Source organism: Trachurus japonicus, chromosome 17, assembly GCF_045865225.1.
Source record: "Trachurus japonicus isolate A0001 chromosome 17, Traja_1.0".
In the NCBI taxonomy this organism is placed as follows: Eukaryota; Metazoa; Chordata; class Actinopteri; order Carangiformes; family Carangidae; genus Trachurus; species Trachurus japonicus.
In genome coordinates, this window is record NC_140923.1 from 1061447 (window position 1) to 1084995 (window position 23549).

The 23549-nt window shown below is 43.7% G+C and overlaps 1 protein-coding gene across 2 annotated transcripts; it reads left to right on the forward strand.

Moving 5' to 3' along the window:
* Window positions 1-921: 921 nt before the first annotated feature.
* Window positions 922-14156, forward strand: LOC146969668 (armadillo repeat-containing protein 1-like). 2 transcript variants are annotated; one of them, XM_085803676.1, is made up of 7 exons: window positions 922-940; window positions 2633-2806; window positions 5006-5097; window positions 7478-7670; window positions 8800-8916; window positions 11817-11891; window positions 13964-14156. In XM_085803676.1, the coding sequence occupies exons 2-7, from the start codon at window positions 2645-2647 to the stop codon at window positions 14153-14155; spliced, it is 831 nt and encodes a 276-aa protein (XP_085659802.1). In that variant the 5' UTR covers window positions 922-940; window positions 2633-2644; the 3' UTR covers window position 14156. The 2 variants fall into 2 exon arrangements, with proteins under 2 accessions (XP_085659802.1, XP_085659801.1); XM_085803675.1 differs by lacking the exon at window positions 922-940 and having other exon boundaries at window positions 2617-2806.
* The last annotated feature ends 9393 nt before the right edge of the window (window positions 14157-23549 follow it).

The following is a 23549-nucleotide window of genomic DNA, read 5'->3' on the forward strand; positions in this document are numbered from 1 at the left end:
TTTTTTCTCTGATATTTAAAAATGTATTTACCACTATATATTTTAAATACTACTGTTAATCTTACTGGTTCTGGTCCTTTTCTGGGTTAGTTTTGCTTTTATGTTTGTTTGTTTTCTTGCTTGTTTGTAACAATGCTGGGTAGCTTAATTTGGTTTGTAGGACAGGCATTAATATCAGCATTAAGCTTCTGCCTGGGCCTTTTCACTCACTATTTTGTCGATAATGTTATTGTGTGATGCGACTGAATAAAGAATTTCAATCAATCAATCAATCAATCAATCAATCAATCAATCAATCAATCAATCAATCAATCAATCAATATTGATCTTCACACATGGAACTCTGGTAAAACCAGTTTGTGTTTGTTCAGGAGAGACCAGTCTATCAGGACTCATCAGTCTGACTCAGTCATCTATTGATCACTGATCAGACACGCTGGTTCTGGTTCTGGTTCTGGTTCTGGTTCTGGTTCTGGTTCCGTGCGCTTGGACAGTTTTACGCGCAGCCTCGTGGACGCGCCGGGAGCTGAGCCCACCCGGTCAAACTGATCCTGCGTCAGCTGGCCGACACCACCGGGGCGTGGGCCCTTTAACTGCTAGAAGGACGTCTCTCATTGGTCAGAAGACTCAGGTGGCCCCTGTCCGACCAATCACAGGCCTCGTTGCTGCTGCGTCGCCGCCCTGGCTGCTGCTGCTGCTGCTGCTGCTGCTGCTGCTGCTGCTCCGTCTCCAGCAGGAAGAACTCCTCTCCTCTCCTGTCGGTCTGTCGGTGCAAACAGCGACGTTACCGGGTTTCACCGGCGCTCAGGACCAGAACCAGAACCAGACCGGACCAAGACCAAGACCAAGACCAGAACCAGACCGGAGCTTCCAGACGGAGAGGATCCCCGGGGCTCGGTGCCGGTGACCGTCCGAGGCGAGGTGAGTCCGGTCTGGTCTGGTATTTTACTATTTAGTATTTATTTATTTGCACCATAAAAAACGACAATTACAAAAAACAGAAATGAAACAAGAGTAGTGAGTGCAGGAGAGGTTAAAAAAAAAAACCCTAAATGAGCTTAATAATAAAAAGCTCCTCCCCAAGAAATACATAGGCTACATCACAGATACATTGAGACTGTTCCAGTGGACAGACCAGATGCTTTGCTTGGGTGTGTTTAGCACATGTGCTATATAATTTTCAACACCAGTCCATAGGCGGCTAATCTAAAAACACAGACCATAATTATCAACAGTATGAGATGAAACCAAGTGCATGACACTACATCATGACAGTAGCAGACTAATCTAAAAACACAGAGCACAAGATCAACGAGAGGAGATTGAGCAAACAGAAATCATGATCCTAACAGTAAGAATAGTAGCAATGAAAAAGTCCATATTTATACATGTGAGCATTGTTGTTTTGCTGTTAGTCCTCTGTTAAAGGAGTTTGTATCAGTCTCTGAGTGGGTAGAATGTTCCATAGGTTAACTAACCCCTTTTACTGAGGAGGCAGACTGTCCACATGATGTTGTACACTGGAACAATGCTTCATCATCATCATCACCATCATCATCATCTTCCTAATGAGTTTCAGCCTTAGAAATAAAAATAAAAAGTCGAGGCGGCCGAATGTTGTCTTGTCTGTAACAACATGAGGGATCCCTCCTCTGTTGCTCACCCTGAGCTGCTTTTCCCTGTTAAAAGGGTTTTCCAAGGAGTTTTTCCTCAGTGGATGTGAGGGTCTAAGGACAGAGGATGTTGTTATGATGGGATGTAAAGCCCTTTGAGACAAACTGGTGGTAAAAACGGGCTATACAGATAAAACTACCTTGTCTTGTCTGTGTGAGCTGAGCTCCACACAACAGGTGGATCAGAGCTGACTGGTTTATTATTATTATATTATATTATATTATATTATATTATATTATATTATAATCATCTACCGTGGACTACAGTAAAGGGAAAAAATAGCCCCATTGGGGTGTATTGTTGTCAGCACCATAGACTTTATACAGTAAATAATGATGAGAATTAAACATATTTCCCCAACGAGGATTTCTTAGGACTTTTAGTTTGTTGTTCTGGACACCTCATAGAAATGATGGATGGTGAAAAACATTCTGTTACAATTAGTCTGTCAGAAAACGCTATTTTGCCAGGACTATTAGTGAAGAACTCAAACAAGCTGCCCCAAAGTGACTGTAGCTTATGACATGACAAAAATAAGGGGGATAGTGTCCCCTCTTTGAAACCTTGTGAAGTCTTGTTGATGTTTGCCTAAATTAGGGGTGCACCGAATGGCATTTTTTGGCCGAAGCCGAATACTGAATAAAATGAAAACGCTTGGCCGAATAACCGAATAATACCGAATACCGAAAGTGGTTATAAAGTTTTTAAATATATTTTTTTTTAACTTAATTTTCAAAGAAAGTAAATGTTTATTGACTATTCTGACAGTTTTTGAATATTCCAGTTTTTTTTTTTTTAATATTCAGCCTTGCTTTTCGCTCATTCCACCGAAGGCCGAATGTAGCTTTTTTTGCAATATTCGGCCGAATATATTCGGTTACCGAATATTCGGTGCATCCCTAGCCTAAATGTTTGTTGTTGCCGCCGTCCCCAGGTTGTTTCTCCGTGTATGGGCGAGTGAGCGGCGGCCATGAGTGCGGAGCCGGACGCCCTGGCCGTGGTCAACCAGCTGAGGGACCTGGCCGCCGACCCCATGAACCGGCGGGCCATCGTCCAGGACCAGGGCTGTCTGCCCGGACTCATCCTGTTCCTAGACCACCCCAACCCCCAGGTGGTCTACTCCGCCCTGCTGGTGAGCCGCCTCAACCTCAACCCTATAGAGCAGCGGTACTCAATAGGCGGCCCGTGGGCCGCATCCGGCCCGCCGAACCTTCCAATCAGGCCCGCGACTGAGTTCTACTAGTTTACATATAACTGTATACTGTATTTCTCGGGCTCCGTGCGCCTGTAAGTCAATGCGCTGGGACATGGAAACACGTGCAGAGCGTTTGTGTGTGCCTGTGAGGCGCTGCACTGGGATACAGAAACGCTGACGAACCCAAATCACCATGCGCGAGTGTTTGGGGAGCGGGCTGGACTGCAGGGTTTTCCCTGCCTGTCTGCAGAGACCGTGGGTGATTTTCACCGCCGTCTTGGTTCAACTGTGTGTGCATCATGCATGGGGGGCCGTTCAGATGAAGCGTCTTTTGCGCGCGCTCAAACCCATTCAATGTAGCCGCGCGTCATGCACGCTCACAACTCAAAAGCCGTAGCCGCGCGCATTTGATGAGACGCAATTGTTTTTCCGTGCACGTCTGCGGCGCACAGCTGCACGACCTGCTTCTCCCCCGGTGTTGTGTCCCGGTTCCCTCGGCCTGTGTCTCTCCTACTGTTTCCCACTGAGCTCTGCCTCGTTTGAAAGGTGAAGGAAGCCCATGTGTGGAAAGACATCGCCTCCGAGATGTAGAATGTGTTTTATAGAAGAGAAACACACATTTCAGGACCAATGACTTGTATCCTCAGAACAGAGTCAGACATGTCCTGTGATGGTCAGCCTCCTTTCATATTTAAGCTGAAAATCACAGGGCATGTCTGAGGATACAAGTCAGCAGTGTAAAGCTCATGATATGTAATGATGATATGATAATGTTAAGACATTTACAAAACACCGTGAAGTGTATAAATAAAAATTATATGCTTACAAGTAAAATAAACATATTTAAATTATTAGACGAAAAAGGTGAATTTAATTTCAATCTAGGCCTATTTGAATGTTCGGCCCCCAAGGTGTCTGTTAAGAAAAATTCTGGCCCTTCGACATATGTATTTGAGTACCCCTGCTATAGAGAGCCGAAGCGGAAGCAGGAAGTAACGGCCCCATGGGACCTCAATTCGAAAAAAGTCTCCATGTAAATGAACGGGACTCCAAGTTTTATTTCCTGATCTGTTTGAATTGTGCCATGAGAAAAAACTCTGTCCTCTACCTGTTTAAAACATCACGTTTCATGAAGAGAAATCAGCAGTTTGTTGTAAAACTATTGTAGAATAAAATTCAGAAGAGTCCTTAACCAGAAAGACAGAAAGAGTTGCATAGGTGACGTCACCATGGCGACCACATGGCGTCCTTCCTTTCCCGTGTCAGTTGGTGACGTATTTTTAGTGGAACACCAGATCTGTAGTCCTAGAGCATCTTCACACTAAATACATTCTTCTGTTGCCGTTTTACAACAAACTGCTGATTTCTCTTCATGAAACGTGATGTTTTAAACAGGTAGAGGACAGATTGTTTTCTCATGGCGCAATTCAATCGGATCACAAAATAAAACTTTGACTCCCGTTCACTCACATGGAGACTTTTTTCGAATTGAGGTCCCATGGGGCTGCTTCCGCTCCGGCTCTCTATAACCTCTGTAAGCGCTTTGAGACTTGTTCTTCAGGTGAAAAGCGCTCTATAAATACTATTTATTATTAACCCTCCTGTTGTCCACCTGGGGCCAGGAAGGAAGGAAGGAAGGAAGGAAGGAAGGAAGGAAGGAAGGAAAGAAAGAAAGAAAGAAAGAAAGAAAGAAAGAAGTAAGTAAGTAAAATGAAAGAGAAAGGGATAGAAAAAAAGAAGGAAGGAAGGAAGGACAAAGGAAAAGTAGGAAGGAAGGAAGGAAGGAAGGACAAAGGGAAGGAAGGAAGGAAGGAAGGAAGGAAGGAAGGAAAGAAAGAAAGAAAGAGGGAAGGAAGGACAAAGGAAAAGTAGGAAGGAAGGAAGGAAGGAAGGAAGGAAGGACAAAGGGAAGGAAGGAAGGAAGGAAAGAAAGAAAGAAAGAAAGAAAGAAAGAAAGAAAGAAAGAAAGAAAGAAAGAAAGAGGGAAGGAAGGACAAAGGAAAAGTAGGAAGGAAGGAAGGCAGGAAGGAAGGAAGGAAGGATTGTGGAAAGAAGGAAGGGAGAAAGGAAGGAAGGAAAGAAGGAAGGATGGAGGAAGGGAACAGATTGGGTGACTGTGATTGGTTGACCCGACAGGCGATCCGGTATCTGGCGGAATGCCGAGCCAACCGGGAGAAGCTGAAGGGCGAGTTGGGAATGCTGCTGAGCCTCCAGACCGTGGTGCAGAAGTGAGTGTTTGGTTTTCTTTCTTGCTTTAAAAATTCTTTTTATTGAGTTTTCCTTGAATGCATTTTAACAGCAAATGTCAAGGCACAAGGGATTCACTTCAACATTTAAAAAATAAATAAATAAAATTAATACATTTGTAAATATCAAAGTAAAAACAATGCCAAGATCGTACAGAATCAAATCATACCAAAACAATGCAAGTTAAATAAAATAACCATATGAAAGAATGGTGAGTGTTTGGTTTTCACCTCGACTCCTTTCACACGTTGTCATGGCGATTTTCAGTGAAGTGAAGGAGTTGATCAGCTGATCGATCAGTCAGTCTGTTTCTCAGAGCGACACACCACAACACTTCCTGCACCAGGCTGTTAAAGGGATAGTTCAACATTTAGTCAAATCGGCCCATTGCCATAATCCCTATAGTCATAGCAGTAGGTTAGTTTTTACCTTTAATTGTCGGTGCAAGCTGTTTTTAGAACGGCGGAGCAGAGCCGTGAGCTGCTCAGAGCTACGCTACGGAGGCTCATTATGGGATTTCTTGGTTTCCCTCATCAAACTCATCAAATACACAATCCAACAACTCCACAACGCTCTGGTGGACAAGTTGTGAGCTGCACATTCACCACGCTATGAGATAATAACACAACGTTACCACACAGAGTTGTTGTAGAGGGAAATACAGAGACTGATGATGAAAAACTGTCCCTGAAGGCAACGTGCATCAGTGGTTTTGCATGAATTTACCTCTACAACAACTCTGTGTGGTAACGTTGTGTTATTATCTCATAGTGTGGTGAATGTGCAGCTCACAACTTGTCCACCAGAGCGTTGTGGAGTTGTTGGATTGTGTATTTGATGAGTTTGATGAGGGAAACCAAGAAATCCCATAATGAGCCTCCGTAGCGTAGCTCTGAGTAGCTCACGGCTCTGCTCCACCGTTCTAAAAACAGCTTGCACCGACAATTAAAGGTAACGAACCTACTGCTATGACTATAGGGATTATGGCAATGGGCCAATTTGACTAAATGTTGAACTATCCCTTTAACATTTAAACTTGGAAGTCTGTGGGGACTGACTCACTGTTGGAGACTCACTCTAGTGGTCAGGAGAGGAACTGCAGGTTTGTGAGCTCAGTCAAAATCCAGAAATAACAAAGTCAGAAACACATAGATTTAAAGGTTAAAGGGACAATGAGGAGTTTTGTTAAAGCGAAGTGTTTCCACACTACATTTATGAGCCTCCGCACCGTGAAATTCTTTGACCGGGTCAAGACAGACTCATGTTTTCATTCATCAAGAATTAAAGTCAGAGGTTGGAAGACGATCACATACCGTCGTAGTTCCCACCATAAACGGAGATTCATACGGCGGCGTTATTCTCATGACTCGCCACGAAACCGAAAGTAAAGAAACGCTGGTCGGCTCGCCCAGCATTTCCACCACCACTAATAATAACAAAATAACCATAGAGACAAAACCATAGATTTATCTAAAATGGACCATTAACAAGTGGTAACGGAGATTCATCCACATTAATATCAGACTTTTTTATTGTGGCGGAATTTTTCGTTCTGCCGATGGAGAAACTCCTCGTTGTCCCTTTAAAGGTGCATTCAGGTAATTATTAAATAATACTAAGAGGTAGCAGATGAATGTTAACAAGGCAACTATAATATAAAGACAAATGTATCAGGGTGCTGACTAGCCTCGTTAACCAGCCGCTCCCGGAAATGCATTTCATTTCATTTCTGAGGGAGAGTCTGGCCTCATCCCCCCTGTCAGCGTTTGGGGTGGGCAGGAGCTGGGCGGGAGAAGTAGCGTTGACAGACAACCCCATTCAGCCAATCAGCAAGTTGCTGTAGTGACGGGGCGTTGCACCAGTCGGTCCCTGATTGGCCAACATTTCCATATTTCGCACATTCTGTGACATAAACTGTAATCTGTCTTGTCTGTAACAACATCTCTGTCCTGGGTGATGATCCCTCCTCTGTTGCTCACCCTGAGCTTTCTCCTGGTTTTCCCTGTTAAAAGGGTTTTCCATGGAGTTTCTCCTCAGTGGATGTGAGGGTCTAAGGACAGAGGATGTTGTTATGATGGGATGTAAAGCCCTTTGAGACAAACTGGTGGTAAAAACGGGCTATACTAATAAAATTGCCTTGTCTTGCCAACGTGCTGTGTCAATCACAGCGGCGACGCTGATTGGCTCGGCCTTCTGAGGGTTTCAGGCCAAACGCTGACAACGCGGATGAGGCCAGACTCTCCCTCAGAAATGAAATGAAATGCGTTTAGAGAGGCTGGTTTACGAGGCTATCTGCTGACGTCCAGTAGCTGTACATATCCTGAGTCAAACCAGTGACCCTGAACTCCCCGCGTGGTCCAGGTCCACCACGCCCGGGGAGACGAAGCTGCTGGCGTCGGAGATCTACGAGCTGCTGCAGGCGGCCAGCGGCGCCGACGGCAACGAGCCGGCCGACGAGGCCGTCGGCGGCCGCCGCAAAGCCCAGTTCTTCCTGGGCTCCAGCAACAAGAGAGCCAAGACCGTCGTGCTGCACATCGACGGCCTGGACGACTCGGTCAGTTCATCCATTCATTCATTCATTCATTCATTCATTCCAGGGCTCCAGACTAACTGTTTTGACTAGGAGCACAGTGGCCCCTAACTTAAAATTTTAGGAGCGCATTCACCACACTGAGATAATAACACAACGTTACCACAGAGTTGTTTTAGAGGGAAATTCATGTAAAACCACTGATGCACGTTGCCTTCAGGGACAGTTTTTCATCATCAGTCTCTGTATTTCCCTCTAAAACAACTCTGTGTGGTAAAGAACCTACTGCTATGACTATAGGGATTATGGCAATGGGCCAATTTGCCAAAATGTTGAACTATCCCTTTAACAGCTTGTTTTGATCCACAAAAAATGTTGTCAAGTGTCGGCGATAGATAGAGCTCCAACGGCCGGTTGCAATCAGCCTTTAAAAAATAGAAGAAGAAGCTGTCGAGTCATTTCCGGTAAGTGCAAGGAAGTGCACTAATGGCGCTTTTCCACTGGCACGGCACGGCCCACTTTTTTTGCTTTTCCACTAGCCCTACCCGGTACCAGGAACTATTTTAGTTCCTCCTCCTCCTGGTTCCTAGCAGCCGAAGCGATACTAAAACGTGACGTCAGCCGACTGCCTTCCACTGATTGGACAGAGCGTCGTCACTGGAAGAGTCGCGAGCGCTACGTCCGACATGAGAATCAAACCTGGACATTTCAAAAACAGAGCAGCAGATCTGTATCAGACTGTTGTGGTTCCTTCACCTGAGTTAAATGTTGCTGTGTAAAACCACCGTGGTCTGTTAACGAGCTGCAGACCAGTCAGTTTGGAGCTGATGAGAGGAGAGAAAAAAGAGACACGGACAATGCGGCCCCGCGATCGCCCCCGTGCCGCCCCCGCCCCCGCTGAGGAGGAACTAGAGAACTCAGCTGTAGTGGAAAAGCACCTTTACCGAGCCGAGCCGAGCCGAGCCGAGCCGTGCTGTGAAGTGTAGTGGAAAAGCGCCATAAGAGAAGTGTGCGATTTGAGACACACTTTGTGTGAGTGGAGACATCAGACACTGGTCTTGTCCTGGGCGGCTTCAGGTTGAGGTTCAGTGTTGGGAGCAGTAATGTATTACCATTTGGTTGAGGGTTGAACTGTGTGTGTGTCCCTGCTCAGAGCCGGAGGAGTCTGTGTGAGGAGGCTCTGCTGAAGATCAGAGGAGTCATCAGCTTCACCTTCCAGATGGCCGTCAAGAGGTGCATCGTCCGCATCCGCTCGGACCTGAAGGCCGAGGTGAGACTCCTCATCTGCTCCTCATCAGACCAGCTCAGGGCTGGAGCTCAGTCAGCAGATGAATGGATGAATTTATTTATTTAAAACAGGGACAATGCACAAAAAAAAACATTAAGAAGAGATGCTTTGAGCCAGGTTGTTATAGCAACAACTGCTCATTCCCGCCTGTAGTCCCTGGGCAGGTAAAGTGGGAACAGATACAATATTAAGATTAATTGAAATAGGACATAAGTGACATCATGACCATAATATAAAAAAAAAAATTGACAGAATGCACTAATAAAAGCAGGGAAACAGGAGCCAAATCATGAAGTGCACATACACTCTCTCTCACTCTCATCACACATTCACACACAGACACACATACAACACACAGATAACAATCATCCTCCTCTAATAACCACACTCATAGCCAGACACATACACACTCACATAATACTCATAGTCCAGTCATTTTATGAGAAAAGGTTAAACAAATTGCAACAGAAGCAAACTCAACTGGTTTTGTATCCTCAACATGTCCTGAGTGAGGGAAGAAAAGCCCAGAAGAATCCCATTAGGGGAAAGTTTAGAAAAACACCCAAACATATCCCATTTATACGCATATAAAACATTTTTTTCACGTGTATAGGGTAAAATTTTTAACCTTTAGATATCTCCATGAAAATTAGTTGATTACTTACATTAAGACAGACAAAAAATGTATTACAAGTTTTTTGAAATTCTTTGTTAACATGAGCAAATTTGCATATATTTGCATAAATTCCACCGTTTTGACGGCACATGTATATATGAAGTTGCTGTGGTGGTACCGGCATGAAAACTGGAATGAGTTGACTCCATCGGTCAACCAACAAGTTGACCACTTTAAATTTCAAGATGACTGCAATTTTTCAAGACAGCCACATCCTTAGTAGAGCAGGTATGACATGAGCCAACAGTGCTTAATCCAATTACGTATGGCTAATTTGCATACATACAACACCTGATCTAAACATTGGGTAGAGCAGGTGAAAATGTCTTGTTCAATCTTGTTAACATATTACAGTTAAAAAACTTAAGGAATGGAACCAATTTAGGCTACTCCATCTCTATCATAGACTGTAAATGGTCTCTATTAATGAGCATTAATTAATTAATTTCAAGATGACTGCAATTTTTCAAGACAGCCACATCCTTAGTAGAGCAGGTATGACATGCTCCATCTCTATCATAGACTGTAAATGGTCTCTATTAATGAGCATTGATGTTTGATCCAAATAAACCTTGGTTAAACACACAACAACCTCTGTCTAGACACCTTATTTGGTATCTCCAATATTGGCGTCTTGTAATTGGTAAAAGGGTTAGGTTTGCTTACTAGCATGCCACCAACATGTGATCACTTTATGAATAGTTTTATTGTGATCTCTGACCCCCAAAACATGGGTCTAGACACCTTATTTGTTCAGATATCTGCAATATTGGCTGAGATATAGTGAAATTAGGTTTTTTCGATAATGGCGGCACTAATTTGCATAAAAATGATACATGGGACATTCTGACAACTTTTTAACATAGCTCATCATTTTCTACACATTTTTTCCAATCTAGAAACACTGGTTAGAAGTATATTTCCGGGGGGTGCATGATACCCCCCTCTTCGTACTAGACTAAGAGCTCTGAGTCCTAAATTGTTGTAAAGATAAATTTAAAAAAATGTGCAGGTAATAAATTCCATATTCTTGGCCCATGATAAAGTAACAGAACTGTGATCGGGAGGTACAACAATATTGGGTTCTCAGGTGACAAGAGTTACGTGTGGAATAGGTGTGAAATTGATAATTGTATGCAAATATATAATGAAAAGATGATGGGAGGATTTTTTTTAGGGAACCATAAACAAATAAACCAATCTGAAACCGTAGAAACAGAGGATGCTCCGGTTGCCGTGACGTCTCCAGGGCTTTTTACTGGACTAGTTGTGTTTGACTGTTTGATCCTCAGTAAATGTTTGTTTGTTTGTTTAGTGTGTTTATTTCGGTCTTATAAAAACAAATACAATAGACAAATATAAAGGTATACACTGCAAAAACTCAAAATCTTCCCAGGAATATTTGTCTTATTTCTTGTCAAAATGTCTCATTTCTAGTCAAATAATCACTTTCCACTCAAAATAAGACTCATCACCTAAAAATTAACTTGTTTTTAGATCATTTTCACTTGTTTCAAACAAATTTTCACTTGAAATAAGTTTTTTGTGCTTGTAATAAGAAAGAAAAACTTGCTCCACTATCAGATTTTTAAGTGAAAATCTGCTTGAAAGAAGTAAAAAGTGTCTAAAAACAAGCTGCTTTTTAATGTGATGAGTCTTATTTTAAGTAGAATGAGATTTGTTTTGACTAGAAATAAGACAAATATTCTTGGTAAGATATTTGAGTTTTTGCAGTGTAAATAAAAAACAAAACAAAACAAATCAGAACAAAAAAACAACAAGCAATACAATTCACTTTGACTGAAAAGGTGTAAGAGGCTGAAGCATCATCTTATTTTGCCTACCCTTCTTAAATTAACATTTTCCGTTCACTCAATTTAAATTTTTTTTACAGAACAACCAAAAAAAAACCTGCTTATTCTACATACAGCAGTTTATAAGCACACTGGTATTTATAAATCAGTTTTATATTTATTAATAATATTATTTTTGAATAACTTTTTGAATCTATTAAGTGTGTTGCACAGTTTGATTTCTAATTCTAGATTATTCCATTGATTGACTCCGTCTTAGTTCATATCTACTGGTTCCAGTCTGAAACATCCTCTAGACACCGTCTGGAAGCAGATTATTATTTACTTCATACATCATTTGAGCAGTTTTATAGTCCACATGATCATTAAATTAAAATGTTTTGTCTCTTCAGGCTCTGGCGTCGGCGATCGCCTCCACTGAGGTGATGAAGGCTCAGCAGGTGGTGAAGGCAGAAAACGGAGACGAGGTCAGTGTGACAGAAGCTCCAGCAGGGGGCAGCAGAGTCACAGTGATGCAGAGCTGCAGAGCTGTAGATCTGTAGATCCATCCCATCTCAGCTCTGGACCCAGGGCCCAGTTGTTCAAAAGGTGCAATCTGGATAAAAATGATCCGGATTTTGAAATCCCCTTTTTTTGCTATCCAGGATCACGTAATCTGTTTTACTTTTATCCCAGATCAGTCTGATCCAAATCCAAATTTTCAAGATTACCAAATCCGGATAATGATGCTCTAGATGGGACTGTGCATCACACTGAGGGCTGATTGGTCTGTTAACAACAGGTAGAACAGCAGCATGAGGTCTCTCAAAGTGTGTTTATATGAAAACAGAGTGTATGCATTGTTTTCTGTGCTCTTTGTTGTTTCTTCAGTGTCTTTTAAACAGCCAGACCCCATCTGGTTGGGCTGGTAAAATACACTGAAAAAAGCAAATGTTGCATGTGGTTCAAATTCAAAATTCAATTTCATTAAATTCAGTTTGGGGGAAAGTTTTTCAGTTGTAGAATATTCAAAAGTTGACTTTATTTACTAATCACTGTTGTGGTTTAAAATTAAGTGCAAAATAAAAATCAATAAATGTATATTTACTACATTATGAATATTTAGTTTATTTGACCAGTTTGAATTTAATTTAAATCACATTTTGTTCCTGAATCCACCCAACTGCTGGGATCAGAATAATCCTGATTTTTTGGATCAAAGTTTTCCCGATCCTACTGAAAAGTTTTGAACAACACAAACTGAGGGTTTTATCCAGATCAAAACCAAGATTGGATTACGTGATCTAATCCGATCTCAGAATCCGTTTTTGGTTTTGAACAACCCATTTTCAAGATTTGATCCAATCCATTATCCAAAATCCGATCGGATTACCTTTGAACAACTGGACCCAGGAGACCAGCTCCGTCCATCAGACCAGACTGAGGCTCAGTGATGTGGAGATCAGAGTCAAGTTCACTGTGTACAAAAATGTACTTTTGTGGGAATTTTTGGGGGATTTGTTGACCTATACATTTTTGGAATCTGCAGACCTTCTAGTTTTCATTTACCTTTGTCAATGTTTATATAATTCTATGCAGACATTTAAAGTGTTTTTTCCCAGGACTTCTGACATGGAATTAAAGTAACAATTTCCTTTTCCACTTCTTGAGGGCGCCACAGCTTGATTATTTTATTTCATTTCATTTCATTTATTGTTTATTTGTCGAGGACAGTGCACATTAATGAACAATTTAACGCCGTGGCGTCCTGTAAGTGTGCCGGATTTAGCTCAAAGCTAGTTTCCGTCCGTAGAGCCCATTATGAGCCCAATTCTAAGAAAACATAGGTTTGGCATGTTTAATTGAGTTTCTAGGTTGTTTAGAGGCCAAGATAATTGAAATCCTGTATATTATGGCGCCCATTTTGAAATTCCTAAAATGGCAGCCATACAGGTGTCTTGTGTAAGTGGCAACATTGGTTTTTGGATTCCCCAAGGTCTGCAGATTCCAAAAATGTATAGGTCAACAAATCCCCCCCAAAACTCCAACAACAGTACACAGTGAACCTGACCAAGACGTTTGATCCCATTTGTAAAACAAGAAGTTCCGGTTTCTACCAAGATCGGTATTTTTTTTCTTTTTTAGACAAGAAAAGTGCAAGAAAACAACAAGAAAAGTGAAAATGTGATTACTGTGATGATTACTCAAACAAAACCAAGATCACACAGTTTATAAAAAACATTATGTTTTGATTTTAGTTTAAAACAGTTTTACATATCAGAGGAACCATATTCACACACAGGGTATGTCAGAGTGTCTATTATCGTAATCTGTAAAAAAACAAAACGGTTTTGACGAGTTAACTCGTCAATGGTCGCGAAAGAGTTACAGAGAGAAAAGCAAGTGTTACTAGTCGCTGCTTTGTATCAGATCCTCCACCGTCCACCTTAGCGCCCAACAAACACACCTCAGGGCAAATCATTACGTTGATGTTTGATCCCATTTGTAAAACAAGAAGTTCTGGTTTCAGACTGAGTTCTTCTCCTGTCTGTGTCTCCAGATCCTGATCCCGCTCTGGGAGGACGGCTCCGTGGCGGTGCAGCGGGACGTGGACCTTCCCGACTACCTCCCGGAGGACGAGAGTCCGTCTCAGGAGCCGGACAAGGCGGTGAGCCGGGTGGGAACCGGCCAGGACGGGAGCAGCTGGCTCGGAGCCGCCACCAACTTCCTGTCGCGATCCTTCTACTGGTGACCCCCCCTCCTCCTTTAACCCCCCACCGACCCCCACGTCCTCTCAGAACCAAAACCACCAGCTGCCAAATAATCCTGGAGCTGCCAGAGACCGGACTGGAACATCTGCCGGAGCAGCAGCAGCCGCCCTGAACAAGAACATCTGGACGGTGGCGGTGAAGTTTCTGTGGCGTCTCTCGGGTCCACGCGTCACAAACCAAACGGTCCGAGTGGACAGGAAGTGTCCTGACTCCTCCTTTTCCTTATCGGAGCAGAAGACTGAGTGAGGTGTGAGGGGGCGAGAGGTCAGAGGTCATTCAGCGGTGCCTTCAGTCTGAGGCTGAGGCTCAGACCACAACAGCTGGTCCAGATGTTTGGACGGGTGATCCGATCCGTACCCGGAACACCATCCGTTCCAGACGCTTCTGCACACGCACATGCGCACTTCCCCCTTCTTTTAGTTTACGGCGACACCGGGGATATGCATGAAAACAGAGACGTTCTATGAGGAAAAACACAAGCACGTCGCAACGAATTTAAATTAATTTATTAAATGAAATGTAATGTAGACCAATCAGTTAATGTAAAACATGTATTTATTGATGTAAATGTGGTGATTTCTGCACATACAGACAGCAGCAAGTCAGCACTGCTCCTCTGACCAGCTCCTCCTGAAGCTTCACTTTTCATTTACACAAACTAATCAATGAGACCATGAATTAATCTGCTAACCTCTGAGATGAGCCGAGCTCCCAGCTAGCTCTGCACTTCTCCTAAAACCTCGGAGCAAACTTCCAAACCACAGATCAGGACTCTAAACTGTGACTTTCTCGCATTAAAAAAATATTTAAAATGAATGAAGTGACGTTTTAACAACGCTAGGCTACGGCGGACGTTTAGCTGCTCTATTGCTAGGCTAGCAGTTAGCATTGCTGGCGCTTGCGCAGAAGCGTCTGGAACGGATCTTGTTCCGGGTACGGATCGGGCACTGACAGAGACACACACTCACAACCTCTGGTGACCTCACGACATAGATATATACTGACTAGATGCTGCGTTCCCAGGCAGCTCTACTGAGTGGAATACGTCAACGCGGCGGCCATCTTGGTGAGGGGGAAGCCGTGTCTACTTCCTGCACTAGACGTCTATCAACCATTAACATCACCACAACTCACCAAATATTCAACCGGTTTTCAAGCCATTTGGTTTATTATAAATGTTAGACATATAGGCTATTTATGATACAACAAAAAAACACATTTTTTGAAAAATGTTTATACATTTTTTTTATGTATTAAACATACACTTAGATACTCAGACACACACCCACATGCATAAATACACTAAAATGTGTTCTACAAGGGTCTGACCGGGTCTGACTGCTGGTCAGACGTTTATATGTCTATTAGGGCTGGGCCGATATACTTTTGTGCCGATTCAATTCTCTTAACGATTTTTGGGTCCCAATTTGATTTAAATTGCGATTCTGATTAAACAAGTATTGTGATTTTTATATTTCAATTATTGTGATTTTCTTTCCTTAAACAAGAGCTGGTTGAACCAAACACTTGACAATACATCATAAGTCATATTTACAAAAAACAATACACACATCACATCAGTTTGTCTGTTGTGTTCGTAATCTGTGAACAAACGAACACAACAGGCCGGTTTGACTTTGTTGAGTGTAATGGCACAGAATAATAAAGATTGGTCGTCCCAAAAAAAATAAAAATTGAAAAAAAATCGCGATTAATATAACATAGATTTTTTGGCCCAGCCCTAATGTCTATGGTCAGAAACCCCTGACCAAGATGGCCGCCGTGTTGACGTACGCTGAGAAGCAGAAGGCGGCATCTAGTCAGTATGTGTATCTATGACCTCACGACCTCTGGTGACCTCACGCTCGCTCTGCGGTTGGCTCAGAGACGCTCACAGGTTCGATTCCCGACTCCTGCGAGTGGCAGAAGAACAGACAGACGCTCCTCAGGTCGGTGCTTTACCTCCTCTTCCTCCTCCTCCTCCTCCTCCTCTTCCTCTTCTCTGACGGTCGGGAGCTCCTGAGGCGTCTGCACCCGTCGTCATGTTTACACCGTCACCCCGTGTGAATGCCTTTAAAGGATCATTTCCGTTTTTTACAACCTGGACCTTATTTCTAGCATAAAATACGATCAGTTCCTCACCCAGACAACTTTGGTGTCATTTGGAGTCGTTTTGACGAAATTAGCCCCAGTGGAGAGGCGCGTATATCCGTATAATGTGAGAACACGGGGCAGCGCAATGCAGCCTCTAAATAACACATTATCTGCAGAGAAACTCCTTCATTTCACCAATATTTAGTTCTGATAGGCTAGTGCTATTCCCCTCTGAGTCCGGGGTTAGCTGTTATCAACATCCGGTGTCTGTAGGTTGACCTGCTGACCTCTGACCTGGATGATGTCATCTCTGAGCGCCGCACAGCGCGCCTCATTCTGATAATAATCATTCTGCTTCGGCATTCGGGTCCATGTTTATCTCAACCAGCCGGAGCTTTAGTGAGTCCAGGTTGAGGAGAGGAAGCCTGTGGAAGCTGAACTTCATCCAGCTGCTCATTTTGTTCTGACAAGTCAGAAACACGTAGAAACGAACCATAGCATTAGCCGTAGCAACAAGCTCAGAGATGACATCATCCAGGTCAGAGGTCAGCAGGTCAACCTACAGACCCCGGATGTTGATAACAGCTAACCCCGGACTCAGAGGGGAATAGCACTAGCCTATCACAACTAAATATTGGTGAAATGAAGGAGTTTCTCTGCAGATAATGTGTTATTTAGAGGCTGCATTGCGCTGCCCCGTGTTCTCGCATTATATGGATATACACGCCTCTCCACTGGGGCTAATTTCGTCAAAATGACTCCAAATGACACCAAAGTTATCTGGGTGAGTAAATGATCGTATTTTATGCTAGAAATAAGGTCCAGGTTGTAAAAAACAGAAATGATCCTTGAAACTGAACTTTAGTTTTGACTCTTCCTGTGGATCAGTCGCTGATCTCCACCATCACCACGGTGGTGTTTTATGGAGCAACGTTACCTGAGTTTGATTTTCTCCTCTGACCGGTTGATGATGGGAACCAGTTGTGAGCTTTTTTTTGCACAGTAGCATCTGAGGTGGTGTTTTCTGGTAGAGTAGAAAGAAAGGTGTGTTAGAAACACTGGAGCACGGGACAGGACTCTGACTGAACCAACCCCACCAGAGGGGACAAAGGAGCCGCGTCTCAGCCCGACGTCTCAGTATTAAAGACAGCAACTAAACAGGACAAAGAGTTTTGTTGATGATGGAGCATCAGAAGAAAAATGAATCCACCTCCAAAGTTTTAATTTAATGTAATTTGAGTTGATCAGACTGAGACTTTATTCTGAAATGACCTTTAATGACCTTGTACAGATTTCTACTGTCTCCTCTCATGCTGTCAGTGTGTGTGTGTGTGTGTGTGTGTGTGTTGATGTGCTCATAGCTCCGCCTACACCGCTCACTGTAGCCTGTTGTCAGACGTTAGCATGATGCTAAATGCAGAACATAATGCAACTGTTTGATCATAAAGCAACGTGATAATAAAGTGATGGAGACAGAAACGTGTTGAAACATCAGTCACTTTCAGTTCCTTCTTTCTACTTCTTCTTTGTTTCAGTCCTGTAACGCTGAAGCATCATGGAGTCATCAGCACAAACGTTCACGTGTTCACTCAGTAGATTCAGATGCAGTGTTGTGAAGGTTCAGACTGGAGCCACACAAACCACCAGGACACAGAAGTTGCTTTGCATTTAATCTCTGTTTATTTGTTTTAACGTTTGAATTGAGGGGGTGGTGTCACCGAGTGCCATGGTTCTAAAAGGAAGAAAAGAAAGAAAGGAAACAAAGTAATTCATGCCTGATAAATACAACGAAATACCATTAAATTAGAATACAATCAATCTTTTAAGTTCATTATCCATAAACACATCAAACCATATGATTCTCGTTAAACTTAGGCATGTTAAAATACTTGAAACTTAAACATTGACCTTAACCTTAATGCGTTGAAATAAGTTTAGATTTACTTACAATGAGTTGAAGTCAAACACGCATGGCAAACTCAGGTGAGCACCACCAGCACACACACACAGAGTCTGGAGACAAAGGAAAAGGGGGAAGGCCTCAACTGGGCCTCTATTTGTAAAGTGGGAGGAACAGTGGGAGGTGCTCACATCTCCATCTTTGGAGATCTCAGCCTTGGAGTTTGTGACATCCAGAGTCCAGAGCTTCTCTGTAGCTTCTCCTCCATGTTGCTCCACAGAGAAGATCCTGAGATGGAGACGCCATCACTGCTGCTGCTGCGACTCTTCATTCTCTTTTTTTTTTTTTAATCTTTAACTCTTCATACTCTCGTGTGAACAGACTCTTAATGAGACCAGGACGGAGCAGAGCCACTTCCCCTCAGTCCTTCTATTAGATCACTGCAGCTGTGGACGTTCATGTGTACTATATTAACTCCTCTGTTGTTTACACATGATTAACGTTCATTCTGTTGAGATGACCTTTGACCCCATAGTTCAGAACCAGTGTCAGGTGTTGCAGTGAAATGTGTGACCCGTCAGTTTCTCGTCGGTTTCCTGTGTTCAGCATTAGTTTGGGGACAGTGTCCAGAAGAAGAGTGTGTAGTTCAACAGTGGGAGCTCCTTCTGTCCAATCACGTTATGATATCAGTTGAAGGATGGATCGTGGTGAAGGCTGTGAACGATGTTTGTCCTGAGGTAAACATTTCTAATACCCACAGTGACTGTTAGTTCTGTGTTTATCAGGAAGTGACACAGTCAATAACTCAGACAGTTTCAGCAGCAGTGTTTCCTGTTGTGATTCTTCATTTACCACAGCAACCATCAGACCTCGAACATCCGGTGGGTATTATATTTGTCCTTAAACACAACATGATTTGACACGGTCAACATTAAATAAAAGCAGCATGTGGTTAAAATACAGGCATGATGGTGACTCGTCATAACAGATCGTTGACTTCAAATCTGTGGAAGATACAGAAACTTTACTTTCAGCTTTGCAGAGACAGGATTCTGGGAAATGGGTGTGACTTCCTGTGCGTCTGTGTAGACAGACAGATGCGCATATAAGGAACTGTAGAACAGAGATAGAGCAGTGTTTCTGACCCTCGTCTCTGGTAAGTACATGAACTCACTGAGCTGTTGGTTCCACTCTGCTTGTTTCAGTGTCAAATGTCAGTTTACATCTTCCTCATTAAGTAGCCACCTGTAAAATACAAATGATAGATTTTATTGATACCAATGCCATTATTGATTGTGCATGTTATTTGTTATCACTTCCTGTAGATTTTCTGTGTGCAGCACAGTCGGCCTCTACAGGTTTACTTTTTAACTCTGAGTCTCTGAACACTGAACAGACAGATATGATGTTGTTAGTGGCTGTAAGGACGGATAGATCCACAGTCTGCTGGTTTTACTGGTGCAGTGTGAGTGTGTCGACAGACGTTATCTCTTGTTAGATCCCCGGTATTAAGCCCCTATTACTAAGGCCTTTACTGGACCAGCTCTCCGTTTAAAGGGTAATTTCTCAAGTTCTAATGGTCACGGACCAGAGTAGAAATTCTAGAGAATGTTTAAGCTGGTGATGAGGAAACTCGCCTAGCTTCTGACTGCCTTCATCCTGACGTCTATCCCACTTCCCCAAGCCACAAGCCCTGGTAGAGCAGCCCCCCCACCCAGGATTAGTCACCTGACACGCCTGTTAAAGGGATAGTTCACCCAAAATGGAAATTTCACTCATTATCTACTCCCCCTCATGTGGACTAAGGGCTGGGAGAAGTTTCAGAGTCCTCCGTGGCTTCTCTGAGTTACAGGGGGTCTCGGCGTAGCAGTGCATGTCCATATGACGGTTGCAAATGGATACCAATTGTCTTCGTAACAAAAAGACACACCAAAAAAGCTTCCGCTACAAACAAGCTTGAAAAATAGACTTATTTAATTTTTTTTGGGACAATTTCCATCAGGCCAAGCTGTAACATAATTATATGATAGTTGTGTTCAGATGGTTGATCATGCGATCAAAAGTCCTATAAGCGCCGTTACGCACGCCGCACCTCTCTCGTCCGGTGCGCTCCTCTCCTCTCCTCCCTCTCCAGTACCTGGCTGCTCAGCTCTGGGAGCAGGACTGAGAGACGTCACCGCTGCCTTCACTCCGTCTTGATCCCTCTGGTCATCTCCTCATCTTCTCTTCAATTCATCTGTTCTCTTCTTGTTTTACCAACCACATTTACTTTCTCATAGATAGTCTCCCACTTTTCTTCTGCTACAGCTCGACAATATGTTTATTTGCCCGTCTCTATTAATCCATTGGATCAAATTTTCATTCTGTCTTTGTGGTCATCCAGCTCTCTGTCCACACTCTCCATGGCAGAAACGATTACAACGCGCAAAACACTCATTTAAATAATGCGGTTTGCGCATGTTGTCATTTAGCGGGTTACTCTTAGTAGATCAACAGGGAAAAATCGGAGAAACCTCAGGGTGAGCAACAGAGGAGGGATCCCTCACCCAGGACGGACAGACGGGACAGAGATGTTGTTACAGACAAGAAAACAGTTTATAACAGAGAATGTGAGAAACATGGACATGTTAACAACAGCTGAAGGAGGAAGCTTCTGGTGGGTAAGGGAGGCAGGGAGGACAGACCAGCTTAATGGGAGGACTGGATGGCAGACTGGTTCATAGGAAGAGAGGACAGACCAGCTTAATGGGAGGACTGGATGGCAGACTGGTTCATGGGAAGAGAGGACAGACCAGCTTAATGGGAGGACTGGATGGCAGACTGGTTCATGGGAAGAGAGGACAGACCAGCTTAATGGAGGACTGGATGGCAGACTGGTTCATGGGAAGAGAGGACAGACCAGCTTAATGGAGGACTGGATGGCAGACTGGTTCATAGGAAGAGAGGACAGACCAGCTTAATGGGAGGACTGGATGGCAGACTAGGGGTTGCACAGACTAATCGACTAGTCAACTTTACTGCTCCACAATGACGTTTTCAGCTTGACGTCGACTAGTCACTGATCATGTGACAGTACAAGAGTAGCGGCTTGAAACAATAGCTGAGTGCGCTGAATGAAAAAAATACGAGCGCCGTCAAGCTGGATAGAACAGATCATACCAGACAGGAAGTCGGGCACAGAAAAGGCGAGAGAATCCGGTCAATTTTCAAAATAAAATAAATGATGATTAAGTTTGCTTGGCCGTCTATAGATATTTGTCAGTTGCGTCTGCACACAAGACACACATCCATCCATACAGTGCTAGAGACAGACCTGTGTGTGGAAAACCGAGTAGCCTACAGACGAGTCGATGTTTGACCGGCGCGGAAAGAGCAGGAGAAGCTGCTGCCTCCCAGCCAAGCGCCTGTGAGGTGCTGCGCTTCCGCGGCCAGTGTGTCCGGGCTGCCGGCAATAAAAAAACCAAAAAAAACCAACAACCAACCAGGAAAAAAGTGTGAGTGAACAGGACTGTGATGGTGACGAGGCCATGTGTGTCATTTTCCTCCCTAATTGTTTAACGGACAGTACAGTATTATCTTTTGCACTTGTATAGGAGTGTTTATTACAAAAAAACAAACTGATTTACAGCTTGTTGTTTATAGGCTAAAGCTGCTGTTCTGTGGACTCATTTCTGTGCATGAGCGTCAGTCAGTGAATACAGATTGTTGCAAAGCATTTCCCTCCTCCTGTGATTTATGATGGGAAAAATATGAATGACGAACATCAGCGACTAGTCGACGTCGACTCGACTTTCATAACATTAGAGTCGACTTTTAAAAATCTGAAGTCGTGCAACCCCTATGGCAGACTGGTTCATGGGAAGAGAGGGCAGACCAGCTTAATGGGAGGACTGGATGGCAGACTGGTTCATAGGAAGAGAGGGCAGACCAGCTTAATGGGAGGACTGGATGGCAGACTGGTTCATAGGAAGAGAGGGCAGACCAGCTTAATGGGAGGACTGGATGGCAGACTGGTTCATAGGAAGAGAGGGCAGACCAGCTTAATGGGAGGACTGGATGGCAGACTGGTTCATAGGAAGAGAGGACAGACCAGCTTAATGGGAGGACTGGATGGCAGACTGGTTCATAGGAAGAGAGGACAGACCAGCTTAATGGGAGGACTGGATGGCAGACTGGTTCATAGGAAGAGAGGACAGACCAGCTTAATGGGAGGACTGGATGGCAGACTGGTTCATGGGAAGGGAGAGCAGACCAGTTTAATGGGAGGACTGGATGGCAGACTGGTTCATAGGAAGGGAGAGCAGACCGGTCTAACAGCAGGGGAAAGGGAGGGGGGTGCAGGCAGCGGTTGGTGCAGAGAGATGGAGCTCCGGTGGATCTGTGGAAACACAGAGAGAGTGCGAGACACCAAGGCCAAACTACAAAGTGCAACAGATAATGATAATGACAGTTCAAAATATGCGAGAGGAGGGGAATGATTAGTTCTTTCAGATAGGATAGAGCTTTATCATTAAGAGCCTTATAAGTCAGCAGAAGGATTTAAGTCTATTCTAAATCCTACAGGAAGCCAGTGGAGAAGCTAAAGTGGGAGAGATGTGCTCTCTCTGCCTAACTCCTGTCAAAACCCTCGCTGCAGCATTCTGGACCAGCTGGAGACTCTTTACAGAGTTTTTCGGACATCCTGACAGGAGAGAGTTACAGTAGTCCAGCCTAGAAGTGATAAATGCATGTACTAGTTTCTCAGCATCACTCTGGGAGAGGATATTCCTAATGTTAGTGATACTGCGCAGATGGAAGAAGGCGGTCCTAGTCACGTGTTTTATGTGGGAGCTAAAGGAAAGGTCCTGGTCAAAAATGACTCCAAGGTTCCTTGCAGTTTTACTCGGGGTCAGGGTGATGCCATCTAGAGTAGCGATCTGATTAGAGAACGTGTCCCTGAGGTGTTTAGGTCCAAACACGAAGACCTCAGTTTTATCTGAATTCAGTAGCAAGAAGTTAGAGGACATCCAGGATCTAATGTCTTTCAGACAGTCTTGCAGATTGATGAGACGGCTTCTGTCATCTGGCTCCATGGACAAGTAGAGTTGCGTATCATCCGCATAACAGTGAAAATTGATTGAGTGCTTCCGGATGATGTCACCTAATGGGAGCATGTAAAGAATGAAGAGGATTGGCCCTAAGACTGAACCCTGTGGTACACCATACGTAACTCTGCTATACTCTGAATGGTCGTTATTAACATTAACAAATTGAAACCTGACTTAAACCATTTTAGGGCAGGTCCTTTTATCCCAATTTCATGGTCCAGTCTCTGCAGCAGGATGCTGTGGTCAATGGTGTCGAATGCAGCACTGAGGTCCAAAAGTACAAGTACAGAGACG

Coding starts and splice junctions, on each gene's coding strand:
- LOC146969668 (XM_085803676.1), top strand. CDS start 2,645: ATGAGTGCGGAGCCGGACGCCCTGGCCGTGGTCAACCAGCTGAGGGAC. Junction 7,671..8,799: donor TCGACGGCCTGGACGACTCG/GTCAGTTCATCC, acceptor GTCCCTGCTCAG/AGCCGGAGGAGTCTGTGTGA. Junction 11,892..13,963: donor AGGCAGAAAACGGAGACGAG/GTCAGTGTGACA, acceptor CTGTGTCTCCAG/ATCCTGATCCCGCTCTGGGA.